The sequence below is a fragment of the Anopheles funestus genome, chromosome 2RL, assembly GCF_943734845.2.
Source record: "Anopheles funestus chromosome 2RL, idAnoFuneDA-416_04, whole genome shotgun sequence".
Taxonomy (NCBI): Eukaryota; Metazoa; Arthropoda; class Insecta; order Diptera; family Culicidae; genus Anopheles; species Anopheles funestus.
In genome coordinates this window covers 31,548,796-31,572,398 of record NC_064598.1, presented here as the reverse complement: position 1 = coordinate 31,572,398, position 23,603 = coordinate 31,548,796, and the positions used below count along the sequence as shown (strand labels likewise).

Genomic DNA, 23,603 nt, shown 5'->3' with positions numbered 1-23,603 from the left:
GTAGAACGTCGATTATCCCGGATTAACCGTGCGTCCAAAATTGAGAGTTGTCCATCCGTGGTGAATATTTGTACTGATGTCCGATTGGTTAAAATTATTTGTGACCAAACGGTTTATTTCAAATGTTTTGATTTTACGTTATAAACAAAATTTTAACTGTTATTTGATAATAATTTAATAACAAAAACGCTTTATCATACCCAGCGGAATCAGTTTTGAACACCAAATTTCTTCCACCAGTTTTTGGTCAAATTTCTTTTACCAAATGTAACTAGCATAATCCAACCAATGGACCAAGGAGCAATACTAATGTATTACCTAGTAATAGTAATGTAAGTTTACTGAAGCGATTGTACCGATCCAGTATCTTAAATATGTGTCTGGAACCGGAGGACCAAGTGTTGGATTTTTGGAAAAAAATAAATGTTGCCATGTACAGCGATAAAGCGTAGTACATAGACACTATATACGCTTTATCTAGATATGTAAGTGACATTGACATTTAAAGGAACTATTATCCGTGGAAATCGATTAACCAGCGTCAGTCCGGTCCCCAGCACCCCGGATGATCGATGTTCTACCTTATTAATGGCAAGGTGATTATGAGCAAAACTAATTTCTCCACACCATTAATATTACGATGTAAAAACATAATAACTTTCTAACATAAATCCATCTAACCGGCAATAGAACATTCAGCGAAGTGACTCGTTTCCCAGCGAGGGTTCCTCTAACAAACAGCTTGCTTATCACATATTCTTGCATGCTGTATCAACTTTCTTATTAAGAGAGCTAGTTAGCGATCGACCAATTTGAAGAATATCGGTAGTAATTGCTATAAGTAAGCTTAGAGGGAAAACCTTTTCCTTCATGGGGCAGTAAAACAGGAAACAGGCACCGTTCTGCAGGCACCCACGGCGGACAGTTATGTAACTAACCTAGAAAAAGCAACAAAACCCGACCCGGTCAATCAAGGTGCGGCCAGCGATGCACAACAGGGTGCATCAAATGCAAAATCATACCTAATCCACAACATACTAGAATAGCACCTTCCGATTTCCGGTTATGAAGAGCAACCGCAAACTGCTTCCGATCAATGAAGAAAGCAGAACAACAACAACAGAAAACCCCACCAGCCTTAAGTTCCGCACCCACATTAGTGTTTGAAATTTTCCACCAATCATGCCCCAGTGAGACTGGAATGCAAATAATTCCCGACCGGGCCCGGGTTGTACTCTCTCGCAAAGAACAAAGCGAACGGAAACCACCGGCACCGGGGAAAGCATCGATACTTTTACCGCCACAATCCTTCAAACATCGGATGGGGTCATACCGGTTACGTTTAATGCAATAAGCTGTTACGGGGGGGAATAATTTTGAACCGAGGTTTCAAACGCAACCAGAACCATTCCCCCCCCCCCCATTTTGTACCCTTTTTTCTCCCAGACGAGGAAGCCAGGTAGCGAGCTGAACGGGATTGCTCGAAATGATAGCAATTAGCGGGGCACCTTCTGTTTGCGATCGTGCAGGGCCGTACACGGGCCGTAAGGGTGTTATGTGTACAGTAGGTAGTGTTCCTTCGGGAGCACTGATCCACCCGGGCGGATGCGGACCTTTTTTTTTTCTTCCTCCCATCTCATCCAGCTGAACAGGCGTGCGAACCGTGCGGACAGTACAGTAAATAGCTGTACCTAATAGACTGCGTTCTGCACCGATTCCAAATGGGCGAACGGGGCATCGAAATTCCCCCCCCCCCCCCTCCCTTTCCTACCCTCTAAATACCTCTATTATGCAGCTGTATGGTATGTTTTGCACTCTCATTTGCTTCCTTTTTGCAAAATAGGTGAGAAATTCTTCGGCGTAATAAGGTTTATAGGTGATGTTGCGAGATTTCGTTGAGGTATTGGGAATAGGAATACCTCTAACCTGAAAATCGACATAACGTTGAAAAATTACACCAAAGATTAATGAGGCGAATGGGCACAGATGCGCAACTTGCTATCACACTGACCAAACGTGCTAAACGTGTCAACGAACCAACGTCACGCGAACGTTTCATTTGCTAGTCTTTTGCAGTGATAATTACGGTTTTTCCCTTCGCCCCCAGATGACTAAATCATTATCACACCCACTGGTTGTTTATCACCACCCTTTCCACGGTCCGAATAATGTTGTCCTACGTCACATGCTATCGTACCATTTCACTGTCACTGTCGTTTGCCCTTGGGAATGGAAAAAAAGGTTCGCTGGCCGAGGTTAGTTTTGTCCCAGACTTGCTGTCCGATCCGGGATCGCTTGGTTGTCTCGTTTAATTACCAACACGCCAAATGAAATCAACTACCAACCCCGATGGACAGTAGAGGAAAATTCAAAACACCATTCGTATTACACCTCTGCTGGAGCTGTTTTTGCAGTGGAAACAAGTTCGCGTGTGACTCGTCCATTTTCCCCGCGATGAGAAAACGAAAGAGAAACCGATTTTGTTACTAATCGTTCCGAAACCCGTATGTCGTTTTTGCTTCCATTCCGGCACATCACTTCTGTCCGGTTTGGAATGAATTTTACCACAGTCTCGGTAAGATCTAGTCTTTACAATCCAGTCTCGTCAATGATGGTGATGATTGGCACTCAAAAAAAAAACCCAGGACACACTGGAAGAGGAGGACCCGCAGAACCGGACTGCATTGGTAACAGAAGTGCAGCTTTCTTCTTCACATCGTATGGAAAAGTTTGAACAATGTTACGATCCATTGTTAGCGAAATAGCAACATACTAAGCTAAAGACAAAAAAAGGCTGGCGGAAATAGTGGACAAATCCTTCAAAAACATTAACTAAAACCGCATACTTTAGCAAACTTCAGCATTAATTAGCTTCATCAAATAAAAACAAATACACCGGCCTGGCTGATAATGATTTCTAGCTCTGTACGCATCGACACAGGTGCACTAGCAATAGGGTGACGGTAGCCAAGGGCTACCTCCATGTCTGGTGTTTCATTTAAGCCTCATTAGCCCCGGCCAAAGCGATGCTATTCGCTCATTACCATTGGTTTATTGCACCGCTCAAACACATTCCCTTCCGCGATAGATGAATCGCCCGTACAGGGTACGTACGTTTTCATTAATCAAAAGAAATTGCAGCACTGGAGATAGGGGGTATAATAGGTTGGTGAAAACAATTCCAGTTAAATGACTTTCGTGGAGTACTCTCCTTTACGACACCTCTTAACGACACACTCTAGTACATGCTGCACACTTTTTGTAGCAGCTTCCTTCATTCCTTCTACCCTCAGCTGAACTGCATTCAAGTTTAGCAAGGTGACGATTGTTCACCTAATTGCTACTGCAACCCCCAAAATCATCGAACATTCATCAATCATCGTTTCTGCATTGCCACTATTGGATGGAAAGGCTGAGTGATCGGAGCTCATCATGACACTGTGTATGCAAATAATCCTGCCAACTCATGCCCAACTCGGTGGTCATTCAGCTGAGACCAGTCGGGTTTCGGAGTGAAAGCGTTGGCTAATGTTTGCACAAGCATTTCAAGCTGATCGGCGCCTGACCCCGGACACAAATTGACAACTTCATTCATTCTGCACCTCTGAGCGGCCGGCAGGCAGGACCTTTTTGGCAAATATGATTGATTGGCAGATGGCGACGGTGGATTTTTTCTTCTTCTTCAGTTCGGATGAGGGTGATTAATGGTCTGGATGATAATTGCTTATGTCAGTGAGTATTTTCAACACGTTAAAAAGGGCCTAGTTCTTGTGATTTTGCTAGCGTAGTGTTTATTGTTTGTTTTAGTTTCGTGATCGCTGCTTGATTGGGCTAATCATAATGGGTAACTTTCCAAAATAAGGGGTATGTATGAAACACAGTATTATGCAAATAGAACGAAGATCACCCAACTAATTGAAATTACTGGATACGATCATGGTGAAAATGTTCAGGACTTTTAGGATAACTTCTAGTTTTTTTTTGTTGGGTACAGGTGCCTACAGGCTCAGGTTCTAACATCCCGTGTCATATCCAATGGGGACCATCAAGAGAGGAGGCATACTCCCGGTGTCACTTCACACCATGCCCATAAATGTGCGATCATCACGTCGGTCGTTATCGGGCGGTTTTCATCGGCAAAACAGTGTCCCAAACGGTGATCCGTGTGCGTGTAACAGCTGCGATTGCGATCGTGTTGTCGATTAGCGCAAACACTGCCAACGTCGAAGGTCGGTCACAGCACACACGCCCTGTGGAAGGGTTGCGCCCAAGTCTTTTCCAAAAGATTTCCGGGACCGTGGTGCGGTAGAACGGAGCTTGGAATGTTACGATCGGTAGCACCAAAAAAGGGAACTGTCTTTGGGTAGTCACTCAACCGATGTAGTCACTCTCGGTAAGCGTTGTTTGATCATTCGAAGCCACTGACACAGAAAGCGTTAGGGATGTTTTCTTTCTTTTTGTTGTTGTTGTGTCTTATATGCCTCGTGTCGCCACCGTACCATGAAAGGATCGCTAAAAACGGTAGACGAAGCGCGATGAAGTAATTCGAGCTCGAGCCGCTGACGGACTTTGTTCGCTGCAAATAAACCAAACCGCTCGGGAACAAATGGCTCCGGTGTGAGCGTGCCAAAAGACGCAACGGAAAAGGAAGGGGGGCACCGCCAGGAAACAGGCTCCAAAGTTGGCCTGTCAGAATGAATAACGGCAAAATGTGTCTACCCATGGCAAGGGAACCCATTCCGTCGCCCGGTGCGAGGCGTCTCAGTTCTCCCGGGGGCCATTTATTCTTCTCGGCGCGGCGACCAGTAGCACGGCGGCAGTAGTTGCCTGCCTAAACCTATCACTGTCGTAACCCATCAACAGGCTCTGTCCTGCGGGAAGCGTTCGGGTTTTTGGTGTCGCAGGATCCCTCGATGGGTGATCGGGCGAGAGTGGCAGGGTAGTCACTGCCACCGATTTGGCATTCTTTTGGGTTCCCGGGCGGGTTCGTCGCCACCGTTGTCGGTGAGTGATAAATGACAAGACATCACGATAGCTATTCTATTCGTTCTGACATATGCTGCGGCCGTGGCCATTTGGACTAGGTGTCGTTTCATCGTTTCCTTCGTGCGCTGGTGTTTGTGCGGTGATGCGTGTGCCATAGAACGAGTGTTAAAGAATAGAAACGCAATGCCGATTCAAGATACGATCGGGTGGCTCGGGTAGAGTCGGACCCTACGGTTACGCCATTCCGGTTATTTTGCCGCCGTGTCTCTTGCAGATTGCGTCTGTCCGCGTATCTGCACGCGCTGGAGAGATTGAGGTTGCGGATTCTATCGTATCAATTTACTGCTCAAATGGAGGTCAATATTGATTACCTGCGAGTGTCAACTGGTCGGCAGTGGTAGCACACTTTCAGGGCGACATTTTGCTAGAACACGTATATCCGGGGAAACTTAGTCGTTGAAGTCTTCTTCTGTAGGCTAACTGAAGTTGAATAAAGAAAAAAATTTGATGCAAGAAACCGTGCCAAAAACTTCAGTTATCCAAATGTTCCAGAGTTAAATTCTTCATTCCCATAGTTTAGTTGATATCTTGAATAAATCTTGAAAGCCAGCAAACTCTCACCAATAAGGGGGAAAAAAGGTCTCAAAAAAAGTGTAAGAGTGTTGATTAGGTTTTTGTTTACATTTTGCACGCTTCTTTGCACTGCTATGAAGCGTTGATGATCAGGTGTTGATTTACGTTTGGCGTGCAAGAACCATCATTGTGCGGTGTTATTATGTTTGCCTCTGTCGATACTTGTGATCTCGGTGAATAGAAGCTTTTCCGCTATTTCTGGGAACCGTTTTAGCGGTTTCGCAGTTCCCAAGAAGAAGGAAACAAATGCTGAGATTAACAAAATAATAATATATGAAGAGTACAGTAACAGAGATCGACTAGTATCGAGGAGAACTTGCAAAGATCAGTGAGTCAAGAAGAATATGTATAAAACAAGAGCATCGATGACAGAAATTGACACCATCTTGGGGTTTTATTCGTTTATTCGGCAACTGTAATTACAATTTTTAAAAAATAGAAATCAATTCAAAGAATTCATAAGATTTACACAAATTATAATTCCATTAAATATACGTTAACTTAGAATGGAGAAATTTATTCAATAATGCTTCAAAAAGCCATAAACAAAGAAAGAATTAAAATGTCATTTATCACTCGTCCTAAACCCACCCATGTCAACCATTTTACATCCAATTTAAAAACCCAAGTCACAACTAAAATCAGAATATCTCAATCATCATCATTAAGATTCTTCCGATTTGCGCTTGTCTGTTTGTGTAGTTCCCTCACCTACGGACACTATTTTATTGCAGCGGGCAATTCCGACGAGATTCTCCACTGCCTCGCCATTACCATGTTTGCCAGAGACGGATTGCACTTTGATTGATACAGATACATACGACCAAGTGCATGGCACTTCGAAACGGAAGCCTTTAGACCACCCAACAATCACCATTCCAGTATTCCGTTGAAGGTCGATCGTCTGGGTGAATACAAAAGGCAAATGCTGGTGCATTCGTGCATAGCTAATGAATTATTATTCCGAACGGTCTATTATTTTGATGCGCTACTGATTGGTTAATAAATTATATTAAACTACAGGCGTGCGCCAAGCCTCGTAATGCCATGCACACGTTAATGCCACGCTTCGGCGCTGTCGGCGGTTTGCACTACGCAAGCGGCAAATGCAGGCCTGCAATTCCTGGCCCGTCAGCTTTATGTTGGCTGTGTCAGCGTTAAAAGCGTGCTGTGGAAAAGAAAATCCAATGAATCTGTAGTACCTGTGTGAGGGTCAGAAGAATTGTTTTGACGCCACAACTACAAGGCCATGGTTGTTCTTCGCTTTGTCTACTAATTGTAAATTATTCGGTATCTAGTTGGGTGAAGGATGGCGATCGATATATGGAGCACATTATCTGTGGTATGAAGTTGATTTATTTTTGAAAATGATATTAAGACAGAGTGTACCAAGGATCGATTATTCAACATAAACATAACAACATCACTATTTGCAATGATTTATTGTATAATTCGAACGATACCACCAAATCAACATATTTTACAAATATCTCCAAACTCGTTTTCGAACTCCAAAACATACAATCCATTAACTTGTTTTCCGACAGCGAATGAAATCTATTTTTCATTCGCCAAATAAAAAAAGTCGTTCTTTCCGCCTTTCGTTACCGCGAACAGCGGAACTACGCCTTTTTGCAGTGTCTCGATTGTATCGGGTTCGTTGCTTCACCGCCTCACCGATGTCACCCAGGTTTTGTACTTTTGCCACGCCTCGGAATCGTCTGCCCGCGCCCGGAAGAACACACACATAGGGAGACGAAAATTAACAACGACATACGTAATAGGCGCTCGTGATCATGAATTACGATTGTGTCCACCGTGACCACCGCCGTCGAAGGCAGGAAGAAACCCGTACGACCGGCTTCGGAATGTGTCCGGGTGATCCAGAATCGTCAAAACTGACCGCGAATCGCTTCGGAAAGAACCGTTGGCGTAATTATTTGCCCGTAGGCCCTTTTTGGCTCAAGCTTATCCTTGGCAATGGTTTCTGAGTTTGGCATTGGCCAGCTATCGTTGCTGGCTCGTGTATTGCTGTTTATTCTTTGGCCTAGTTCTGATCGTCATCGAGAACTCGACGAATCGGCGTCGATTAAGTGAATGCCAGTTCAGTCCAGTTCATGACTTCGCAAACCATTTCACCTCGTTTGCTTGTAACACACTTTAAAAAGGAGCCTTTCCAAAAACCAGCGTAACAGTGGTTAAAGTAATTAAACTCATGTCTCCCATACATTTTGGTAGATACATTTTAAGCAAAACAGAACGTAATGTGGGTCGTCAACGGGGGTTGTAATTAAGATCACACCGTAAACTTGTTGACTCATGTACCGGTAGGAAGGTAGCACACGATTTATGCTGCAGAAACCCTCCAGGTGACAGATGATTTGCATCTTCATTGTAAAGCGAGTGGAGCCCGTGTTTTTTTTTTGCAGCATGTCCAAAATACGAAACCTTCGCCAGGAGATCTTATCTCTCGCAACACCGTGTGGAGCGTCTTTGTAGAACCTCTTTTCCACGATTGGAAGATCGGCGTTTATGCTTTCACTTCGGTACGATCTAATTGTTCTTGCAGCAGCGGGGACACCGTACCGAACACATTTATGTTCGTCGGGTGAAGGGGTGACTTGGTGTGACTTTGCGAACGAACCAATCCACCACGGGGAAGGTGTGAACATCATTAAAAACACCCCTGCAGACAGATGCAAGCGTTGCGGTCTATGTTTTTTGCCGAATGGACGAACGAACTTCATTCAAAAACATTAAACCAGCCCGCAGACAGTTGAATCCTGCCCCATGGATCTATCTCGACATCGCATCAGCATGCCTTTAAGTCGAAAGGCAAACAGTAAACAAGTATCATTTCCCCCTCTTATTCAGCTACCGGTATTTTGCAAACTACCCGATGTGCAACTACTACTGCTGCCAATCGTAATAATGCCGTTTAATCTGATAATTGTTTTGATCATTTTCCGGTCGCTTGCACGTCGCGCTGTTAATCGTCGCGTCGCGCGACAGCTCACGGGCTTACGACTTTCCATGATCGCCAGCACAAGCTTTGCTGATGATGATGCGTTCGTCTTCATTCTCGCTCATCCGTGTGCATAATCGGTGTCGAAGTACCGATAGGGAGCCAACGTGCATCCCTATCCTGCCTGCTGCAGTACGATTGGCGCCGCTAAAATGTAGAAAACGGTTCGAGTTTTGTTGTATCATTGCGTCGTTGATTAAAATTCTTCATGAAACGCTGGCTCATTATTCGCAAATTGGTCGGTTTTGGTAGGGCAGGATTGTGTTGCTTCGTTAGGAACCGGAAAGAGAACACATCAAGGAAGATATTTGGGCCAGACGCGATGGTCCCGAGAGTGTGAGAGAGAGAGAGAGGAAGAAAGAGAATGTTTTGCCGAATGTCCGGCGCCCGGACATACCGATCGGTTTCGATGAGACAGAACAGACAGAAGTTCATTGTACCGCTGGGGTAGTGTAATCTTGCATCAAACATGGCGTTCATACATAAAGAAGGGACGATCTGATGGCTTCCAGGCACGCCACAGTGAGCTGAGAGTGAATCTCTTGGGCTTTTTTTTTACTTCTGCTAGCTTCATTCGGGTCTTATCAAACATTGCAGCATCTTGTTAAAATTACGGCTTAATTATCGTGCCACAAGAATCGATCGTTAAGGGACTGGTAATTGATGGGATGCGCATTCGAATGCACGTGACGGTTACGGAGTGGGTTCGACTGTACCGTTGTTGTGATTTGTGGCTAAGTTTACATGTCATTGACCAGCTTCTGTGTGTGATTGTGTTAAGTGCCTTTTTATAGTTTGTTGGTGCATTATTTTAATTTTAAATTTTTTAGATTTTTTTAGTTATTTTTTATTCTTTTTTTATTTAAAGCATTATTTGAGTGAAAAGGAACTTATTTAAACAAATTCGCATTAAAAGAAATCAATTTATAAAATTTCGCTAAATTTCCCAAAAAAACCTAAGCCTTAGGAAATTTTCAATTTTTTTATTTTTTTTTATTTTTTTTATTCTTTTTTTATTTAAAGCATTATTTGAGTGAAAAGAAACTTTTTCAACCAATTCGCATTAAAAAACATCAATTTATTAAATTTAGCTAAATGTCCCCAAAAAAATCTAAGGCTAAAGCCTTAGGAGATTAGGAGGAACCCCACATAAATTCATAATTCTTGTTCTTTTACTTTTACAGGACAACTGATATGGTCATATAAATGTCGCTTAAAAAGGCTTTCGATGGTGGATACAGGTAAGTGTGGTTTAATGATAATTATATTTAATAAATAGTAACAAACTTAGAATCTGAAACGTTAGTGAAATGTTTGGATTTATAGCATCACACATACTTCTTATTTTGGGGTCTCGGGGTATTGTCATTCCACCCCTTCCATCCCTTAAAAAAACAATTAGCACATAAAATTGACAAACCATTACTAATTGATCGGCAACTGAACGATCGATCGCTAATTTGAGTTCGATTTCGGCGCCGTCTGCTAATTAGTGAATAACCCGATCTGTAGGTTTGCCAAAAAAAATCATAAAAATGACAAAAGAAAGCCAAAGTTGTAAGTCTAGCTGTGTCAAATTTATTGGATTCGCACACATAAATCAATCCCAGACCGAGACGCGTACATCCAGCCCTAGGAATGTGATGAACGTTTTTGGCTGATTTCGCAGAACACGATAGTTCCGATACCAACTTTGTCGGTGTGTTTTTGTTTTGCTGCGTAGCATAAAATTGGGAAGGGGGGTGAAAAATTTATGCTAATAGCACCAGCTACCACAAACACACTCCCCAGACGGGTTAGCGAACAGCGTCTTTTCGGTTTTGCCTATTCAATCAATTAAAAACATTATCAACCAATCCGATGCGACGTGATGGCGACAGATCGTTGGGCTGATCGACGTGCTAATATGAATCAGCTGCGAAGCTGCTGGCAACCTGGCCATTGCCATCGCGCTTTGATGATGAATGTTGCGCGATGAACGTCGAAAGGTGATAGCTTCGAAATTTCCAACTTCCACCTTCGTCGATGGAAAGGCATCGGTTTTTGTTTTGCTAATGAATTTGATAATCTACCGCCATTCGTCATACTTTTATTGAACGTTTCCAACAATCGATCAAAGCGTGGAAAGAAAGTGAGTGAAAAATTGTCGCTCGTGCTGCAATGCGAGTTGCAGTTTTTAATTTCATCATAAAAGTGATTAGCTACGATTTGTCTGGTTGGAATTTTTTCTCATTTCTGAAATTTATGTAAAATCATTCGAAATGTGTCGTGTATCGAATGAAGTGAAGTTAGTGGATGAAATGTTAGTTTTTTTTTATTCGGTGATTTATGTGTCGATAAGAAAATGGTTGTATTAAAAATGTTATACATGCCTCTTTTACTTAATCAAGTTAAATTAAAATTAAAGAAAAAAAAACAAAGCAAAAACAGGTTTCATTCTTTTCCCATTTTGGAGAAGGTAAGTGATTAAAGTTGTTTTTTTTTAATACATCCCACAACTGTCCCAAATAACTTCACTCATTCTTGATAGGAAGATGTGTCCAGCTTTTTTAATTCCTTTAGCGCTTTGATTAATTACTATGATTTATATATGGGTGTGCGGTTGTTTTTTCTAAAGGCATGACACAATAGATTTCCTTTATCTTCTTACCTTCATCCTTTCTGTCAGTTCTATCGCAATCTTCCGTCTCTGCGGCGCATTATCCTGCCGCACCGAATCTTATCATAAAATGTAAATTTTTGTTCCACCCAGCCTCAAAAAAGCAGAGTTGATTTTTGCGCGGGTTGGTTAGATTTTTCCATGGCTAATTCTGCCATTCACCGAAAAAACCGCACCTCGAATGGCACTTTTCTGTTATGTCGCTAAGCTTAGCGACTGCTTTTTGGTGAAATGAATCAAGCACGATTTATGGCACAATCTCGTATCTTCCAACGCACCCGCAACGTACTGTCGTCAAATTAGCTGAGATCCAGTTTCGGTGATAGATTTGTGACCGGGTGGCTGTAATCTAGCATGATTCGTAGGCTTAAGCTAACATAAAAACGAGCACGGCCGATTAAATGAGGACTCGTGCGTTAAGACGTTAGCTGTGGAAAGAATTAGTCCACATCACATCCCTATAGATCCCGTTTCCCACGCCGGTTTCATCATCTGCCGCTTCTCTCCTTACCCCCTATCTTTGGCCATTCGATGGTGAAGAACTTGCAAAACATTGTATTGTGTTCGCCCGCGGTATGTTTTATGCTAAACGCTTTGATCCACTTTTTGCATCGATTGCCATCGATCAGTTGGCCCCAAAAAATCGGCGTGGGCGGTCAAGTTTAGCAAAAAACCTAAACGATGGCTCAGTTGTGACGACGGGGAACAGATTATCAAGTCAAACATTTGATAGAGCATGGCAGGATCACTTGATTGTCGCCGCCTTAGAACGCGTTCGCGTTGTTTTGTCACGTTTGATCGCTTTATGGTTCCTGGTGGGCTTTGGGTGTTTGAGAAAAAAACAGAGTGAACTATATAGGGCAAACCATTCGCCTTCGCGTGGTTAAAAAAAAAGTTAATTTAAACAAAATATGGTTTGAGAAGATTGGCAAACATTCGGGATTTATGAGACCGTGACGAATGTACACGAACGAGATGCTCGCGCATGCGATCGCGATTTTGATTATCGATGACAGTCGGTTCGTCATATATATCGATCGATTATGGTTGGAAAGCATTGTCATAACGGGTTAATGTGTGTAAGCTTTGTAAGCACGAATGCAGTTGGGTGAAAAATTATTGTGCATTAAACATTAAATATTGATTTACTCTGAAACAGTTCATAACAGGGCTAACAGTGATCAAATGTACCGCAAAGAAAAACAAATAAAAATAAAATTAATGTAAACTAATTCAATAAATTGCTGTTGAAAATGGAAGTGTGTAAAAGTGTGATTGAAAAATATTTTAAGAAAAAGTAAAAATTATTTATTTATAGACGTTTTGTAATAATATTAAAATTAAAATTAATAAGCAAATCAAAAGCGGTGTAATTTCAATTTAATTTCCAACAAAATGTTCGCTCACGCACGGCTCCAGCTTTGATCAGCCCATGCCTAACTTCCGAATGAAGCCATAGCTAATAAATTGAGGATTATGCTAATGGAACGATCAATTTGTTGCTTAATCTGCGTGCGATAAGCTTTATCCGTTCGCAGGCAAACGCACAACAACAGTGCTGTGAATATCCGAAGCTTGCCGGTTTGCTTCCAACTTGTTTCATTTAAAAACCAGCAGTCATAAACGTAAAGCGACTCCGTGGAATAGATTAGATTAAACAGCGGTAATCCATACTTTCCATCGTACGCATCGAAACGAAACTCTTTTCGGACATGAAACGCTAAATGCATACCACTCTCACTTTCGATCACACCACAACAGCAACATGTAATCTGCCCTAAGCACAACAAACGATCCCGTCACGGTCAAACAGTGAAAAACTGCACCTTAAACACCCAGCCTTCGGGTCCGGCTAGTTTAAGATGAAAATGGTTGCAGCGGACAAAAAAAACACGAGAACTGGTATCATGCCTGCTGCTGATCGGTCTGATCGTAGCGTTTGCTACCGGGCAGCACATCATGTTGCATGTTGTACAACAAGATCATTTAGTCCGGGCTGGCTAGTGCGAGAGCTGAGCTGCCGTAGACAATCACGACATGGCACACCGGTGGATCCGGTGGCGCTAGAGCCGTACCAGCAGCAGGCTGATGCGGTAGCGGTTTGATGTAAAATGTTGTGAAACTCGTGTTCAACCATGGCAAGCTGCTGAGGAGCTGTAACATAAACAAATTGATTAGTCGTGTTGGTGGTGGATTGTGTGGAATCCTTCTTTTCGAATACTTTCGTTCGTCCTCAGATAAGGTTTTGTAGTAGGTGAGAAGAAGTAACCACGTGCGATCTTCACCATTCAGTTGGTCACAAACGGAACAAACCACTTTGAGGATCATCTCTTTTTTTGTAGCCACCGTGAAGCTATGCAATTACATGGATAGGTTACCATGGTGGGTAGATTTCAATGTCCAACTCGTCTCAAATTCGTTCATCATTGTTGCCTGCTTATCGTATCGGTATCTGTCTATCATTTTCATACCAATCTTTTCGTGTCGGCCGCTTTCCAGCGGAACAGTGTGCTGAGAGGGTGCTGTCTGCATGAGTTTCCAAAAAATGTTAATCCTCGCGAGTGATCTTTAAGTCTCCCTCCATGCCAGTGTTGCAACCGGTGTGCAAGCGCATTTGGCCGACCTCCTCTACCCGTGGCTGCTGAATATTTATATCACAAATCGGCTGCAACTAAATGTGAACGATCGCTTCGAATAAAAGGGATTACTCAGTTGAGATTAATTCACCACCAGCGCTGCGCTAATTGGTGATGATGTGAAGCTGCTGCTAAAGTTCCGGATCGCTGCTGTTTTAGTGATGCATTTCACAATGAAACACTATCCACCTTCATCGTGATCTGATGGTGATATGGTGGTTTTTTTTTCATACAACTGTAAGGGCCCTTTTCATGCATTCATCTGGAGAAAGTACTGGACAGCGATTCGGTGATGCAGAGTTGAATTATATTTTGGCTTTACATCGATTTTATTCATTGAGTTGTTAGAATCATTTTCTATGGTAGAGAGCGCAAAAGAATGCGTAAACGATTCTGTAATACAATTTTGTGTTGGACTGATGCGAAATATTTTCACTCAACACATCTTATTCCTACAGCGAAAAAGAAAGAGAAAGCAATACAAAAAGTACTATAACAAAGTATATCATATGATGAAAAATTATTACTGCGATTCTTTAAACATTTTTCTGACCAAGTGATTGATGTTCTGACCATAAGATGTTCTAAAAATGTTCATTAAACGTTCATTTCTTCTACGACTACATAAAGAATACGTTAATGTTTTGTTTTATTTTGGTTCAGTAGTTATTTATTATACCACCGTTGCTTGTTTATACATCTTATGCAGTTAATATCACAATGCACTTATGCACTAGCAGTTTTATAACATACGATTTGTTTGATTTCACTAGTAAAGATTCAGCACAGGCTCCGTTCATATTCAAAGTTTTTCACAATCTATCAACAATTTGTATAAACAAACCCCCAAAACCGTTTCAGACTTTCAAAATGTTTTTTTGTGAGGCATCTGTATCTTATTGATATGTAGAGATTAGAAATCTTCAAACCGCTTTGTTTTTTTACGATGAGTTGTCTTAAGCTGCTCTATCAAAATGAGCCAAACGGTAGACACGAAAGCTAATCCTATCAAAGTCTTCTCTTGCATTTTGCAAGAGACTTTAAATGTAACAAACTGTTATTTTTGTAGTTTTTGCATAGCAAAATACCATTTGCTATAAGTATACCTAAACGACAGTGACTAAACGAAACCTACATTAGCTTACACTTGCGACTACCACGCGTTACCATTTCCATTGGTAAACTTTTCGAGTAGCGTACTGCTCGAATAATGCCGTATGCAATCAACGAGCACGCGAGTGTAGCCAAGACACCAACCACAAGCAACACGTCCAGCATGAGATACTCAAACCACGATAGATGGCGCACGTGTAGCGATTTGGTTCCACCGTTCCGTGCTACATACTCGATCCACCAAACGGCACGCTCCATCGATGTTTGTGGCTGGTCGTTGAGCAGTGTGTGAAGTTTATTAACATTTTCTTGATACCTAAAATGATTTAAATAAAAAATACGATTCGTTTAATCAAAATTTCACCCTGCGATTAAATCGTTCTTGTATCGAAATTTACCTTCCATTTGTGAGGACATCGTGCAGCTTATCCACAAACGTTTGTGTCTCGAAATCGATGAGTGAGATAATGCCCGCTTCGTACTTGACTATTTGGCGCAGATAATGGTCATACGAGGTGGAGTAGCTGATGCCAACGACAGGCACTTTGTGTTGGATGGCATCCTCTACATTTATCTGGCCACCATTCGTAAGGAACGCTCTCACTTTAGGATGGGCTGTGGATGAAAAAATAAAACGTTTTAATCATTTAAATAATTATACAAGAAAAGTTTAAGGGGATAGTTTCAATATAATTATAAAAAATAAAGTTATCAGTACCAATTATTAAACTAAAACTATTTTCCTATTATGTTTGCATGCAAAGATGCATTAGCTAAAGCGCTGTAAACAATAACAAAATTGTTGATAAATCCCCTTCCTTTCGGAATCTCATCGTATGTAAATATTTTTAACCTTCATCGTTGCGTTCAAGCGCGTCTCGTTGTTGATGATGCGTTTTGTTTTTCTGTGTATATTGCTCTATACCGTAATTGCTCACTCATATCCACCTCGCTCGCGGTACAAGCTCGCAGTTGTTATTGTCACTTGTCGGTTGCATTTCTCAATGAACCGCCAACGAAACACGTGCGTACGAGTGTGCCCCAGAGCTCTACTACGTTTCAGCACAAAACCTCACCACACAAACACAAACAGCGTCATCGTCGATGAGAGCGGAACCGCGAACCAGTGCAAAACAACAGGTTAATGGGAAACCGGCTGCCAAGCCCCCAAATGGGGACACAGCATTGGTTGGCGCTGTGAAAAGTGATTCCATTTTGGGGGGAGGGGGGGAAGGGAGCACTTAACTTTGTGCCCTTCCCCCCCACCTCCCCCCCTCTTTACTACGAGTACCGATCGCCAACAATACCCCACTGCTCAAGCGCCTATCTAATCTTGTTTTTGTTTTGATTTGCTTGCAAACATTCCTCACTGCTATACATGTGCGGGATTCATGCTTCAGCATTCGCGACATTCGTCCCGCGTCCATCACTGCTGCAGGTCGTCGCCGGTAATAGATACCGGGAAGTGAATTAATATTCACAGCGGTGAAAACAACCGACATGTGAACCGTCTCGTGGTTGTTTTTGCAAACCATCTTACACACTTTTGTCTGAAGCAGAAGGAAACAAATGGTTGGTCTTATTTTTATGTCAATGTAGAGCTCCTTTCCCGAGCACATTCCCCGAGTAGAAACGTGTTTTTCAAGGTCCCTTTCTCTAGCTTCTAACACGGCGCGCAGAAAGATTAGGCTAATGCGTATATTCTTTTAATATAACATATTATGACCGATAACCTTCACGCAGATTTGCTTCACGTTCATGACGAGGTAGCGAAATCGCTTAATGAAGCGCAACAAATTAAAAAGTGTAACAAATGGCATAAAACAATTGCAAAAAAACTTACCCAGGACGGCCTCTTGAGGTACGTTGTGCGATTGATAGATGTGCCCAGTACTGTTGATCAGATCCATGTCGTCGTCCAGTGCCCAGACGCTTGCCAAATCTAGCTGCTCGAGTGCCTTCGCAATCTTCTCGATACGGTACCGACCGGCAATTCCGCCAAGCGACGAGCCCAGATTGACGTACACAACCGGTTCGACCGATTGGGACAGGAAAAGGTTAAGATCTTCCGGTAACTCTGCTCCAATAGTCGTGCGACTTTGGTGAATGCCCCCGAGGTGTATGGTCGTCGGTCCAACTGGACGTACATTTCCAAGTTGCTGATGTGCGTTGATCAACAGTAAATCGGCATTCTGTTCTATTTGACGCAGGTCGGAAATTTGCTCCCCGAAGTTATTTTGTGCGATCAAGTTCTGGGCAGGAATCTCCTCCGTGTAGTAGTAGAATCTGCAAAGCAAGCAATGTAAAATGTGTTTAATGTTTGTTACATGTTTTGCTCATAAATTCTTATCAGTAAAACCACCTCCTGGTGCGATAGCATAACAGATGTACTGTGGAACAAAACACATAAACAGGGTATCAGCTACCGCTTGATAAGCAATGTCAACATCTGTGTCAGCTACGTCACGGAAGTTGTAATTGTTTTCGCAACATCTACTGATGCGCAATTTGACGAATTATGCAATCTAATCGGTCAACCTTAATGTTGGCGGAAAAAAATCAAGGCCACTGTGTCAATTTGAGAAATTCCGTAATTGATAACGGACATTCAAGTCTGCCTCCTGGTTGTTACAATGCGTTAGATATCTCAAGTAAGAAGCAATAATTATGATTTTTTATCAAGAAATTTTCAGAACTCTTCACATTGAAGTTTGTGTCCAGCGAAATAATCTCATTCTAAGTTCAATCACCGTTGGGTTCAATGTTTTGCGATAAGGGAGACCTCAGATTTTAGTGTCTTTATTTTGAGAAGGCAACAAAAAGCAAATAGTTTCAACGTTTTTAAAATAGAAATGTTTAGCGAAAAAACAAACTACAATGTTAGCACATGGTATGGTTCCTGCGTCACTGCCTCAGTAAATAGGCCGGGTGAGATGTAATCGTAACGATTACTTAGCAGGAAGCTGGCAATATAATGTGTAAGCATTTGAAAATGGTTGAACGTGCCTGATGTCTTTCGTGATGGGCGGGGAGATCGCTCATATTTCATCGAACCGTAGCCGAACGGTATGAACAGCCGATAGGCGAAACTTGGGCACACTACTTAACTGCTCGTTTTGCTAGCATTTTGCAAGAATGGTTCAACCATTAGGAACGATCTAGAACTGTGTGAAGGAATTGAACGCAAGTACTGCAACCGGATATTCGTACTACCTTTGCGCTGTAAAGCAATTTTATACTAACAGCAACTAAGCGTTAACTCACGCTATGAGTTATGAGCTTTCCGACTATAAAGTCACTTCATATGTTTGTGTCTTTTAAACTTCTAACTCAGATGTATTGAGTTTAGAATTTCGCATGTGAAACTTAAGCACTTTTGATTGTTTTTTCTCCCCTTCGCTTCTCAAATCGCCCTAATCACTCTTACTTTCCATGGTTACACGGCGAGTCACATGGCGAGTCAGTGCACCGACTGACTTGCACTTTTTGTGCACGAGAGTACGCTGCACATTGAAAGCCGGTTTGACCTACAGACGGAATGATACGGAGGTGACGGGCCGTGAGGTTTTGCCCCGTCACACGACTGCAACCAAACAGGCAAGTTGCTCAATTATAATTGCTCCAGCTGTACCATGTCAGGGTTGAATAATTCACACAACACACGTCGTTTGTGGTGGAAGAAAGAAAAGGAACTTAACAAGGGAGTGTATCACAAAGGGGAGGAGGGCAAATAATTGCAACCCCTTCGTAATCAGCTGTTTTGTGAAGAGGACAAATGGTGTCCTCCTTCAAGCTAGTACTAAACTTACCTGTACCAAACGGTAAACAGTACGCTAGAGATGCGTTGCAGCAGGCTCAGATCTTCACTAAACGGCATAAAGATGCTAGGATATCCGATCGGATGGTTCGGGTTGCCGAGTGCTTCATGCGCATTGATGAAGGCACCTCCGTTGGCGATACCCACCAGCGGTGCCCGGAAGTGTTCCGCAAAGGCATTCATCAGCGTTACACCGGACCATTCCACCATGACGACATCAAAGTGGTTACATTTCCCAGCGTCACATGTCCGGGGGTTGGCAGAGTTGATCAACTTCTGCATGGCGGGATGCTGCAGTTCTTCGGCCGAAATCGTACGCATTACATCGAATATGTTGCGCAGCATGTCACGCCCATCTAACCCATCTTGACCGAGCTGTTCCAATACCGGCAGCTGATAGGCGAAACTAAGATCGATCTGTTCGAGCCGATCAAGCGACCCGTTGGTGCGATCCGTCGTATCGATTGGATCCGTCGTTACCAGCACTATCTCATGGCCCCGGTTCGCAAGCTCCTCGATCAGCGGCCGGTAGACGAGTTGATGTTGCTTCAAAGGCACCGGGAAGATTGCCAGTATTTTGGCCGCTTCGGTCAACCGTAACAGCGCGATGACGGCTATGAGCAGCACGAGTGTATTGGTGGCCATTACTTCGCTTTGGTGCAGGGTGTTCTATTTTCGCACTTAGGCCAAACTCAAACCCAAAAGTTCCAACTGTCGCCAAGTGTATTTAAGAAATTTTCTGCTGTAAAGATGTGTTAGACCAGTTTTGCACTGTCCCACAATTGGTTTCTTTCGTTTTGTTTCTTTTCTTTTTGGCACAATTCGACCAATTTGCCTTCCGTCACTCCCGTATCACGTTCACTGTCAAGATGCCGAATCAATTGAGTTTCGCGTTTCTGTTTGACCTGGTTGATTAACAATTTGGACGGTTCGTTCGGGGTGTGTCGCTGAACATGTGATCACGGCGATCAGTCAAATGGACACGTAGCTAACACACTGGAGCAAATTTCATTCAATCAGGCGCACAATCAAGTGCAAACGAATGCGTCTCGTTGGTATAATCCACACAACCACCGCAATGGTCAGACAAATAAATAGATGTTCGTTTCGTTCGCAAATAATCCTTTTGAAAGGTATCACTTCCTTCCGCAGTCACTGAGTCACAATTGCGCAAGTATGCCTTAAGGTCCGCTCCGTTGTATTTCACTTCGTTGTCCGGCTTTTGTGGCTAAATGGAAGAATCACCCGAGGGTTAGTGACTGATGCAAACTGAAAAGATGGAAAAGAAAGAAAAGAATCATGTAACAAACGAAGCATAGGGGGGAAAAAATACTTGCTAATTAGCAATACTGTGACGTGCAGTTCTGAGCGTGATACTGCGATGGAACAGAACCGTTATGAAACATGCTCCAGCCACATGATGGAGGTCGTGTATGTCGTACATGACGCACGACTAGCATTTTAGTAGAACAACTGTTCGCTAATTAAGGATACGTTTCTTTTCCTTTGATTAGGCTTGTGGAAGTAATGGTGTTTCGATTTTCAAAGACTAATACGTATAAGTTTTTTGTTTGTAGTGCGATCATTTGGAAAGGAAAACTTAATATAATAAAAAAATTATTATATAAACCTAATTATGGAACTTCATATATATTTCGTACTTTGGTGTTCACGTTAATTTTTAGTTTGTTAGGAAAGTTTATGTTGTTACATGCTTCCTCATGGGATTTAACGACTAGCTTTAACACTAGAACTGCCGGACTAGTCACTTTGACTGGAGCGCTTCATTTTCATCATATTAGTTTTTGGGGTTAAACAACCCTATGGTAGTTGAATCATGAATTTTGCATATATATTTTAAAGTACGATCTGCAATAAACAATAACATGTACTAAAACTCTTCGAAATTGCTTAAAAATTAACCACGAACAAAAAAATGCTTAAAACGCTTGGCAATTCTAGTGTTAATTATACCAAATTGCTTACACATAATTGTAAACAAATTATGTAATAAATTTGAACTTAATTAACTCTATCTACAATACAATATTTGATGATTTTGTGTAACAAAAAAAATTGCATTTGTTTGTACAAAGCAAAAAGGAAAAACAGTATTTAGTGTAAAATTTACACTAACTATGAATTTCCATCAAGAACAAGTTCCATGCAATATTCCTGAAAAATGAACTTACACGTTCAAATCACATAAAATCATAACAAAAAATCCCGTGGGTGATATAGGACCAGAACTGTATGCCATTTGTTTTGCTTACGCTCGTTCGCTTTGTTTGCGCTGTCGGCAGCAATGAACCAGGCCAACATATTAGTGCCGGTTAGTGCGTTAGTCGTTGTTTCCATCGCATGGCAGACGATACCCGGTCCATACATTGGTGCTGTACGTCCGGCATGAATCATAGCCATGTCCCATGGCCCATGAGCATGCGGTAAAACATCGTCTACCACATACGTGTGCATCTCTCCTTTTCCTCACCCAAGTACCCAAGAAAAAAGGAATGGTTTTGCGCTCGTTCAAACCACCACACACCGGGCGCGTGTTTTGCTTGCCATCTTCTTTGTGTCCCGCATGGATGGGTCTATTACGGAACGTGTGGTAAAAATAATATAACCACGGTTGAACCTGAAAATTGATCATTTCCGTGCGCGAAACCTGCAGAAAGCTAGCTCTCTTGACTCCATTTCCTTCTGGCCAATGTACGCACGCAAACAGTTCACCCAACAGGTCATCCAAAGCCGGACACGAATGTGCTAAATTCGTTTTAATCTGTGTGTTACACTTAAGGGTTTGATAACGACTAGACTTTCCGGATTTGTTTTGAAATTCGTAATCCACCACCACCGAACGTTGATCGCGTTTGGCTGCACAAAGACGCCACTATCGTGACAATGGTTTGATACCACCTTGGACAAATGAAACTGTAGCTTCGTGATCGTACCTTCCGCTCAATCCGCTACCGATCTCGTCTTTTGCTGCATTAATTACAATCAGCTGCTGTTGCGATGCGTATACACGCGCTGCACCGCTGCGAAGAAAGAGCGTTTCTGGGCGCGTGTACGCTTTGTACGGTCAGAGCGGGTCAGCTGTTGCTACACACAAACACACACACCAAGGATAGCAGCAATAGATTTGTCCACTCTTGGCACTTAACAGTACGGGGTGTAGATAGGTTTTATATTTATTCTAAAACACGCCACTTTTCATCAACTTGTTTTGTATCACTTTGTAATAATATTACCACTACCAATGGTTCGTAACGTTTGGCACTTCTGTATCACTATTTAAAGGCACATAAACTATGTGTTTTAATGTTTCCGAACTATGAGAGCGTTTGCTTTAACGCTTGCCTTTCGGGAGGCAGAAAATCCGCGATGTTCACCGTTTGAGTTGCACAGCTAAAATGAGCTCCGTCGATACTCAGTAGCGAATGTATATACGGGGGATTGGGGATGCCATTTGAGTATGTGTTAGTATGCGCCAGAGTTCAGCAACTAATATAAAAAAATGTTTAAAAAACCAGGATACTAATGGATTTTTGTGTATTTGGAATAAAAGATGATCTTACTTCATTCAAAATAATAAAATTTGTGGATCCAATTTTAAGTAAAATATTAAACATGATCAGAAATTTTGTTTGGGGTGTACCAGCAATATACGTTATTATTACACGTTATTGAATGGGATTTCAAATTAATTTAAATATAACATTTTCTGAATAAGACGATCTTTTTGTGCTGGCCCCTGGCACCAATCGTTCGTCGTATAAGGTTATTGTGCTTGATGTGTAGTTGTGAAAAAAAAACTACTGTAACGCAACGATATGCTTTATGCAGGTTACTCACCACTCAACAGTTGTTCACAGATGTAATGGTACACAACAAGAAATGGTCTTAAGATCCTACATAAGTATCGCAAGAAAGAGTAAATTTTAAGTTTCCTTAAAAAAGGATGATACATTTTTTTCTTGTTGAGAAATTTTTGAACGTTTTCTTAATTTATAGATATTTTTTTGGGGAAAAAATTTCTCTTCTTAAATTTCATCAACCTTTAAATCGGGATAGATAGAAAAAGTATCCATGATTGAAATATTTTGCAGAAATATAATATTAGTGAAACATTTGTATAACTTTAACAAATAATTATTTTGAGTCAGATAAAATATGACAATATTGCGCACAAGCACAGGAATTTCTAGTTCTAGTAGAAACTTTGAACGTTATCTCCATTCAATGGCCTTTAGCTGGGAACATTCCAAGGCGTAAACAGATGTTGTTTAAATAATGCATACATCGATTACTCTCATCGTACATGATCGATTTTTTGTTATCGTACAATTTGGAAGGTTCTCATGAAATTTGTAACAACTTATATTGACAGTAACAAACTATCATGTCCTAAGGTAACACAAACCAGTACATTTTATTTTTGTAAAAATGTAATGAATACTTACCCATTTTATAGAACGGCCACTTTTTGGCACCATTTCCAGTTTACCAAATGGATAGAATTTTCTGTTGCTATGTTTAGCTACAATCTACAAATCGTAAAACGAAATAAAAAGAGTTAAATGCACAGCAGATACTCTTACACTCGAATGCATTTGATGGCAAAAGAAGAGGTTTTTTTTATTTCTTTTTTTTTTTTTGCATATTTTAAGCTTACATCCACAAGAATTTCGCTTTTTTTGCCGGTCCCAAAAACCCGTTGAATGTTTTTGG

At 41.8% G+C, this 23,603-nt stretch overlaps 2 protein-coding genes across 3 annotated transcripts in view; one reads left to right on the top strand and one right to left on the bottom strand.

The window, feature by feature from the left end:
- LOC125764310 (serine proteinase stubble) overlaps nucleotides 1-23,603 on the top strand; it is a 99,425-nt gene that overhangs the window by 58,671 nt on the left and 17,151 nt on the right. For both annotated transcript variants that reach the window (XM_049428449.1, XM_049428450.1), the window contains one exon: nucleotides 9,829-9,885. In XM_049428449.1, the coding sequence (XP_049284406.1) occupies nucleotides 9,873-9,885 (13 nt within the window). In that variant the 5' untranslated portion in view covers nucleotides 9,829-9,872. The remainder of the gene's footprint in view (nucleotides 1-9,828; nucleotides 9,886-23,603) is intronic.
- Nucleotides 14,872-22,306, bottom strand: LOC125764321 (UDP-glucosyltransferase 2-like). The gene is made up of 5 exons (XM_049428466.1): nucleotides 21,824-22,306; nucleotides 18,862-20,138; nucleotides 16,896-17,338; nucleotides 15,451-15,667; nucleotides 14,872-15,368 (listed from the first exon to the last, which is right to left on the bottom strand). The coding sequence occupies exons 2-5, from the start codon at nucleotides 19,512-19,514 to the stop codon at nucleotides 15,071-15,073; spliced, it is 1,611 nt and encodes a 536-aa protein (XP_049284423.1). The 5' UTR covers nucleotides 19,515-20,138; nucleotides 21,824-22,306; the 3' UTR covers nucleotides 14,872-15,070.

Bases quoted from the DNA above. Each gene is read 5' to 3' on its own strand.
- LOC125764321 (XM_049428466.1), bottom strand. From the start codon at position 19,514: ATGGCCACCAATACACTCGTGCTGCTCATAGCCGTCATCGCGCTGTTA. The intron at 15,668-16,895 runs GTAAGTTTTTTT...TTTCATCCACAG, and splicing joins ACCTCAAGAGGCCGTCCTGG to CCCATCCTAAAGTGAGAGCG. The intron at 15,369-15,450 runs GTAAATTTCGAT...AAATCATTTTAG, and splicing joins GATGTCCTCACAAATGGAAG to GTATCAAGAAAATGTTAATA.